The 9,151-nt window shown below is 38.8% G+C and overlaps 1 protein-coding gene across 1 annotated transcript; it reads left to right on the top strand.

Moving 5' to 3' along the window:
- Positions 1–7,296: 7,296 nt before the first annotated feature.
- Positions 7,297–8,666, top strand: LOC126486577 (testis-expressed protein 13D-like). The gene is made up of 2 exons (XM_050118873.1): positions 7,297–8,574; positions 8,658–8,666. Exons 1-2 carry the CDS (start codon positions 7,297–7,299, stop codon positions 8,664–8,666), a joined length of 1,287 nt encoding a protein of 428 aa, XP_049974830.1.
- The last annotated feature ends 485 nt before the right edge of the window (positions 8,667–9,151 follow it).

Genomic DNA, 9,151 nt, shown 5'->3' on the forward strand with positions numbered 1-9,151 from the left:
GATGGGGTTGAAGACTATATAAATGTAGTTACTTTTTTCTCACGACTTGGCCAAGTTATTTATTATACAAGACCTAAGCTAGTTAGAATAGGATATTTGTACTTATTGTATATAATTTCATAGTAGGTTTAGAACTCTCTTACTTAAACAAAAGGGGGAGGTGTTGCGGGAGGTCCTTCCGCCCCTCCAACCAATAGCTGCTGTGATACCAGCCCATTGGGGCGTGGCCTCTCTCCCTTTAAAAAAGCGGCTATTTCCTCTGCTCGCTCTCTTCACTTCCTGCTCCGCCGGAGACTAGACTCCCTTCCTGGTTGTGCAGATGGCTGTTGTCTGAGACGGTGATCTGTAAGTTTTCCCCTTTAAATAAATAACACCCTATTAATCATAACTCCAAACTGGTGTGGCCTTGTTTGTGACTTACGCCTTCAAAATATAATATGAACTCACTCATAAGTGACTTTTAGACATAAAGCAAAGAAAAGCAACCCTACAGTCCACAGCCCCAGAGAACCTAGACAACAAAGAGGACTGTAAGAGAGATATACATGGATCTACTTAGGAAGTTGAAAAACACAAGATTTGAGTAAATTGGAAGTGTGGGGGTCATGGGAGCAGGTAAACGGGAGAGGGGAGGAAGTGAGCGGAGCAGACAAAAATGTATAGCTCAATGAAAACAATAAAAAAATTCTTTCTGGGATTCTCATGTTTATGATAATTTTGATAATGAACACTTACTAGTGGAACATATCTCAGTGGCCATATAAAACAAACAGAAACGGAACCAGAATTACTTAGAAAATAACTGAAATAATAGCTCCCAGTGATTAGTAGCAATAACAAAATAAACAAATGTGAATTTGTATTTTGGTGGAAGTTGTTGGTGAACTATAGTGATATTTTGTTTGTGCTTCAATGAATAAAGCTTGCTTAAAGATCAGAGTGTGGGGAAAGCCACACTAGTTAGTAATAGAGGCCAGACATTCCTTTTTAAAAATTCTCTTTGGACTCTTGTTAAAAAAATCAAGTCATTACAGATGAATGAGTTCAATTTGGGACCTTAAATTCTATCCTATTGATCCATGTCTTTTCTTAGGCCAGTATCACTTTTTGGAAGTCCTAGTGTAGTAATAATTAAAAAGCAAAAAATGGGAAAAGTGAATTATCCAACTGTGTTGATTTTGAGCACTTTATAATCCATGCTATCATTTTCCATACTTTTCCAAACAAAAGGCTGCTAAGATTTTATTAGGGATTGTCTTGAATCTGTAGATTTAAGTAATATTCCCATTGTCTTCCAATGCATTAATACCTGGTGTCATTCCATTTTATGATCTTCTTTTACTATTTTCATCTTTATATGTGCATATGTATATATATATGTATATATATATATATATAGTGTATGTACTTATTTGTGCATGTATATATGTATACACGTGAAAGCCAGAGATTGAGTTCATGTCTTTCTAGATTGTTCTCCACTTAAATTTTTTTTCATTTTTTTATTTATTGCCAAATCCTTGCATGGGATTCATCCTATTACCATGAGCAGGGGTCATTAAAGAAAAAAAAATGACAGACTCTAATAAAACAACAGAAATACATGCACAGATGTTACAAGGAGAGGGCTGCTTGTTTGTCCCAGCTGCCCAGCTAGCTTAGCCTCAAAATAACCACATAGGAACTATTATTTAAAACACTGCTTGGTCCATTAGCTCTAGCTTCTTATTGGCTAACTCTTATATTAATTTAATCCATTACTCTTACCGGGGAAAATTTCTAGTGTCTATCTCTGGTGGATCCATGGTGTCTCTCTGACTCTTTCCTTCTCCCAGTATTCCATTTAGTTTTCCCCACCTAACTAAGTTCTGCCCAATCAACAGGCCAAGGCAGTTTATTCATTAACCAATGAAAGCAACACATAGACAGAGGGACCTCCTACACCACACAGAGAAGTGGGATTGAGTGTTCTGGGCACTTGGACAGAGAAGCCACAGTATCACAGCTCACTCTGTTTTTTTTTTTTTAAATATAGACAATTGAACGTGGAGATGAGGTGATTACATACAGCTATACAGAGAGCCATGTTTAGCTAATTTTAATAGGATAAGTCTTTGTAGGAGAGCAGAGATTGTAAACGTGTGAGTATGTGTGAGCTTTATTGAAAAATTTTCTATACACAGTGTCAACATTTGCACTCAGACCCAAGAAAGGCTTTTCTGCTCCCATGGGACTGAGGCCTTGGTTCTTGACATGACCAAGCACATGTAAAGCAATGCATGTTCACTAAGAACTTTACTCATTCCCTACAGTTTGTTTCTTTGATCTTCATTTTTTTCATTCCATTGTATTTTTGTTCTGCTTAGTCTGTTTTGTTGGTGATATTTCCACTGAGATTTTTGTTTCATTATGTTTTAGCTTCTAAGATTTCTATTGTCTTTAGAATCTGTATCTGCTTGCTCAATATCTTACCTAAGTTGCTTTTTAAAAATTTATGTCTCAAATTAACCTCTTTATTTAATCATATTTATTTAAATATTCTTAAATTAAAAAGTATTTACATAGCATCAGGTTTCATTCTGCATTTTTCAAACAAAATCTGTTTCAGTTGTTTCTTTTCCTCCTCATCCTCCTTCCTCCCCTGTTCTTTTCCAACTTCACTAGACTCCTTTCTGTTTCCATGCCATAGGTGGTCTTTTGTCTTTGTTCTACTTTCTCATCATTTCTGGTTCCCCCCAGTAGTCTTCTAGCTACTTTCATAACCATTTTGTGCTACCTTATTTGCATATATATAAGTATTAGAAGTTGTATTCTTCATATGAATGAGAACATGAGATTTTTGTCATTCAGAGTCTAGGTTCTCTTTGATCAATTTTAAATGTAAACTTTTCGAATTTATTGTCTGGTATTTTAGAGTTTGGATTTGCTTTTTTAAGGGTTTGTGAATCTTAAGAGGATTCATGTTTTGCTTTTTATACTTCTTTTGTGTTTAAGATTTGTGTCTGTCAGGATAGATATCTCTTTCACTTTCAGTTTTATATGGAAGTCTTCTTAATAAGCACCCTGCTCTCAAGGGCTCAATCCTCAATACCACCCAGAGAAGAGTAAATAATAGCAGGCAGACATACCAAGTATAGAGACAATAAAAAAAAGATCGCTACTATTATTGCCTACAAACATAGAAGTAAACAGGGCAAACTTGATAAAGAATAAAGAATGAAGTTAAAATGAATTAAGGTTATACTGGGCTAACTATGAAGTTGTTGCACCAGAATTTGGTTCAACCTGCTCAACATCATAAACATTCAGAGGCCATTGTAGATGTAGTTAAAAGATACCATGGCTAGTGATTAAGTCTTGGCCCTATCCATGTGGGATTGGTTTGGCAAGCATGCAAATTTCAGTGTTATAGGATCATGGAGGCTTCTATCTACACCTCAAAAGAAACTCCTGGGAGGCCAGGCAATATGTGCAAAAGTAAGTATCCGTACAAGAAGACTACCAAGAGATTATGTATGTAACTATGAGAGTGAAATTTTAGTTGAAATAGTCTTCTCAAAAATAAATGCCAGGAATGTGGAATATCTGCCAAAGATAACTGCAGGCAGGACGTAAAACCAGTGTCAGAGAGATGCTAGTGGGTAGCAGCAATCAAAGCTACACTGGTGGGGGACTGCCCAAGAAGTCCTTAAAAACTTAATGGAGAGAAAGATGTCTTAAAATTTTTTTCCATTACCAAACTCATTTTTCCCCAAGAATTTTTTCACAACCCGGTAGATAGCTATGTAAAATAGGGATACAAAACCCAAACATTTACTGGTAGTAAATTATAAAGAAATATATTTCAAAACACCTCATTGGTAGAAATATAGATTGATCATTTATTAAAGATAAAAGCAAATTTACATAGTAATGAGATGGATATACTTGCTTATTTTTATATGAAGAGTTCAATCTTCATTTAGAATAGTTGATATTGCAGAATATAGAGCATCTTCAACACTTTCCAGGGTTAGTCAGTAGTTTTATAACCATCAATGCTGAGACCACCAATTCACATAAATACATAGTATAAAATGACAGAAATATATTTAGGGCAATTATAAAATTATTGGAAATTCTGTCCTAATCCCAAGCCAAAATTCAGAGAGTAATTATTGTTATGAAACTCAGAAACTCAAACAGCAATTTTACAAAGCAAACGTTCTAACACAGTATAATTCTATACATTAATACAGGTTAAACAATGATGTAAGGAAAATACTAAAATTCTTAGTTTTCCACAATTAGATCATTATGTTTTTATAGGAAAAAAATTTGCATGTTTTTATTTAAAAAGAACTGCACTAAAATGCATAATATAAAGTAGTCTCCAACCTGAGTCTAGGTTATTCAGAAAGCAGTTACTGGCGTTCTGTGGCCTAACAGCACATACAGTGAAGCTTCCATATTGGGTGTTTAGATGCAACACAGTTGAGTACTCCACAAACACTTTGGATTCATTACAAGTTTAAGTTTGAATGACTATTTTTGTCATTGCTTTCAAAACATTTTTACTCTTGTCAAATTTTTCTTCTCTCCCATATTTGATTACATGATTCTATGTAATTCACTGTTTAAGAAGCTGAATCTAAAACAAAGTACAATGATGGTCATGTGTGAAATGTTATAATGGAGCCCATTATTTTGTATGTTAACTAAAATTAATTAAATATCTATGAGAAATAAACTATCAAGAATGTATATGTGAATGTACATTTCCTGTCCTGACCAACTGTTCCCAAATACGTGGTGACTGCTTCCCAGATTACCCCATAGAGACATAATATAAATTATAAATGATCTGCCAATAGCTCAGGATCATTACTAACTAGCTGTTACATTTTAAGTTAACCCATATTTTTTATTTATGCTCTGCCACGTGGTGGTACCTTTATTAGCATTGGCACATTCATCTCCTGCTTCCTGTGTATCTGGCTGGTATCTCCCGACTCTGCCATTCTCCTTCCCATCATCCTTAGTTTGGTGGCCCCATGTATACTTCCTGCCTGGCTACTGGCCATTCTTTGTTTTATTAAACCAATTTAAGTGACAAATCTTTACAGTGTACAAGAGGATTATTCCACATCATATATTATATATATTATTATAAGCATATATTAATTTAACAGAAAGGTCCCATATATATATGTGTGTGTGTATGTATGTATATGTGGATATACTATAAGTATATTAAGCTGTTCTACAATAGAGACTTTAATATTTCAATTTTATAAATACAAAGAAAGATTAATCAAAGTGTTAATACTAAATTGGTAGTTTTAAAAATAACCATTTAAAAATAGGCCTAATCAAAAATAAAAATATTTTTCTCAGAAGCACATGAGAGAGGCTTCAGGAAGGATTGGGATTGTTGGAGTAACAGTTGTACACCACCACATTTGGCTTAGTGGGAGTGCATAACAAACGAGAGTTCAAGGCTTTTATGGCTCAGTTACTTGCCTTTCTTCCTGAAAGACAGTTTGAGCTCCTCTGCTCAGGATGAGGAAGGTAATTTGGAGATGTCAAGGCTGACCTTTTGGAAGGTTGGAAGCAGTAACTTAGTAAAGAGTCTAAGATGGGGCTCAAGTGCTGGCTTGGGGTAAAGCTGTTGCTGCCAAGACTGATGGCCTCAAGTCCACCCTCAGGATTCCCATGCTAGAAGAGAACTGAATACAGCAAATTGTCCTAATTTGACCTCCACAAGTGTCTGAACACACACACACACACACACACTTAACAAAGAGTCTAAGAGGTGAATTAAAAATATCATTATATAGGGTTGCCATAAGTCCATTGTCGTGAATGTATAAATGTACTTTGAGCATATTCCTTCTTTACCCCTGATTATACTCTTTTATTATTACCACTTCCCCTCTCTTATTCTCTTTGTTCTCATGTTTGGCTTTTACTTTCTTGTCATCTATACATATGTGATCTCATAGATATATAGAAGTTAGGATCCACAAATGAGAGAAAACTGTTATTAACATATTTGTTATGGAGCTAGAAAGCTGGCTCTTCAAATAAAGGCACTCATTAAGCAAACCTATGACCTGAATTTGAGCTTGAGAAACCATGTAAAGGTGGGAGGAGAGAACCAACTCCACAAAATGTCTTCTGACCACAATGTGTGCCCACTCATACATATCACATCCACAGGCACACGAGTACTACTATTAAAATAAAATTAGAAAAAAAGTAAAAAAATACATATCTGAAAACATGCGTATAAGTAACAATATGTGGACCAAGCAGGTTTTATTTAGGAATATATATGTACATATACAGATATGCATGCTATAACAATTAATGCAAAAAGAGACCATAAATTTGAAAGAGAATAGGGCTGAGGCGGTATTTGGGAGGCTTTGGAGAGAGGGAATGAAGAAATGTAATTATATTATAATTTCAAAAATTAACAGCAACAACAAAACGTATCTATGTGGGACTGGCTTACTTCATTCACTAACTACAATTATCTCTGGGAATTGTTTTTGATGAAGGGTTTCACTCCAAATAGTTCAAGCAACCCAAGAACCCTTTGTACTTTTTCCCTAACCTTCTAGAATGCTGGGATTGCAGATGTCAATCACTAAGCCCATCTTTAAAAACACACCAACCTTCAACTATGTGTTAGACCAAAAGCTTGCAATATTCTTACTACACTGGGGATAGAACCCAGAGCCTTTGGCTACGAAATCTAGGGCAAGGTCTCCACTATAGGACACACTACAGGAAAACTCAAAAAATAATAAAACAGGGCGAGAGTAGGAGCTGAGAAATGATCAGCCCTTATGCACTCACATTCAACTCTAATCCTTGGGTATGGATTCTTTCCATCATCTTGGCTGCTTTCTTTCTCAAGCTCCTATTAAGCAAGCCACTGGCTGGTGCCTCATTGCTGTCTCCACCACTGCCACCTTACTTGTACTCCCTGTAGGTGGCGCTGTGCCAAGAGGTGTGCCTTCTAGGAGCCTGCCCCTCTTTGTGACGCTCATATGGGTGACATTCTGTGACATCACCGCTACTCTGTCACCGTTGGTATCTAGTCGCCATTACTGTGTCCTCAATGTTGTCTGCGGGCTTAGGTGGTGAGAGAATCAACATTAGTTTTTGTGAGACTGGACAAAGATCGGTCTAGGACTGAGCCAGTGGGAAGAGGGGCAGAGACTGGGGATACAGCCTGTATCTGTGATCATTGTTTGGCAGAGACGGAAGTGTGTCAGGCACTAGAGTGACTAGGCCTCATTGGCCATGGCAGTGGACTTGGGGGACCAAGCAAGTGGCTTTAGCCACAGTGAGGTGGTCAGATTTATAAACAATGAAATCCTTATGAACAGAGGAGGACCTGAGTTCTACATGGCTTTTCGCATGCAGCCCTGGAATGAAATAGAAGACCAGCTTTGCACCATTCTGGTTGATCCTCTGGTGCCACGTTCTTTCAAAAGGGCCTGTACCTGGAGCGCCTTGGCCCTGAGTGTGCGAGTAGGTGCGAGGCAGCGTGAGCAGCAGGCTTATATGGTCGGGTTGCCACAAGATTCATTGGGACAGGGCCCCTCGGCTCCCTGGGCCTCAGTCTCAGAGCTGTGGCAGCTGCGTCAACAACAAGAGGAGGCCATCACCCAACTGATTTCCACTCAAGCTGCCCTACAGCAGGCGAGGAGGGAATGTGATATTCTGCGCCGGCGGTTGTACCATGAAAGGTTTGCCCAGGTGACTCCGCTGGTTCCTGATGTAGTGCCTGGAGCCCAGACCCAACAGCTTGGTGCTTCAGTGATGCCCATGAATTCAGATCATGCGAGAGTTATGGGTGCAATGGGTGGGTACACTGACAGGCAATATTTGGAAGCACAGGTGTCAGCTGCAACAAATGTTTTTTATATGCCAGGAAGCACAAGTCCCTGGCCCACAGCCATGCAACCCTCTGTACCAGTCCCAATGCCATACCAATTCCCACCACATCCACCGTTTCTAGTGGAATCTCCATTCTTCGTGCCCTTTTCACCTCCAGTAGTTACGGAAACAGAAGGAGGCGCTGTATTTCCAGTTCAGATGCCTCTGCCTCCTGTGTATCCAACAAATCCATATGCTGCCCCAGGCTCCCAGGATCCCACTGGTCTATGGGACCAGAGATGCTTCATGGCTACTGAACTTCCTCCAGTCATCCAGCATTGTGTTCCTCCAGAGGACATCAGAAACTTCAGCCAGGAGGGAGACCCAGAGAAGACCTGGGAAACAGATATCATGGGAGACAATGAAGGACACATTGAAGGACAAGATGCACGAAGAACCCAGGAGAGGGGTACCCTTGTGGATATTGAAAATGACTATGAAGAAGGAGAAGAAAATAACGAGGAGAAGGATGAAGAAGCAACAATGCCAGTACCAGCAGAAGCTGATGCAGACGCAGACGCAGATGCAGAAGCAGAAGCAGACTCAGACGCAGAAGCAGAAGCAGACGCAGAAGCAGACGCAGAAGCAGACGCAGAAGCAGACGCAGAAGCAGCAGAAGAAAAAGAAGAGGAAGAAGAGGCAGGAGCAACATACGATAATACTGTAGAAGCGCTGCAGATTCACCAGCAACTACATATTCCTAAGGAAGGTGAGCTCTATAGCCAAAGTGAGAAGAGTCCCCAAGCATCAGCTCTGCCTCCCTTGGGCTCTAGTAAAAATCAAATCAAAGAAGGCGTAAAAGAGGCCCAGTCAACCCCTGTGTGGGAGAGCTGGAGCCAAGCTGTGAGAGAAAGCCCAAAGAAACAACAGCCTGCGCTGTTGAAGAAGGACAAGAAGCCACAAGTGGAAGCAGCTTCCCAACCCCAGCCTGTCTCAGGCTCTGGGATGAATTGGATCTGCCCAAAGTGTAAATTTCTCAATTATTCATGGCGCAAGATCTGCTTTAAATGCAGAAGGTAGGTAAATGAAACCTATCTCCTAACAACCCTGCTCCCTGTCAAAATAACACGCTTTACAGACATAAATTAACCTGTTAGTGTTCTACAAAAATATATAAAATATTTTATTTATTGGTTGTTTAGACAGAATTTCTCTGTGTAACAGTTGCTCTGGCTGTTCTGGAACTTGCTTTGTAGACCAGACTGTTCTCGAACTC

This window comes from Alexandromys fortis, unplaced genomic scaffold, assembly GCF_014885135.2.
Source record: "Alexandromys fortis isolate MF-2015 unplaced genomic scaffold, M_Fortis_MF-2015_v1.1 scaffold_114, whole genome shotgun sequence".
NCBI classification, from domain to species: domain Eukaryota; kingdom Metazoa; phylum Chordata; class Mammalia; order Rodentia; family Cricetidae; genus Alexandromys; species Alexandromys fortis.

Coding starts and splice junctions, on each gene's coding strand:
- LOC126486577 (XM_050118873.1), top strand. CDS start 7,297: ATGGCAGTGGACTTGGGGGACCAAGCAAGTGGCTTTAGCCACAGTGAG.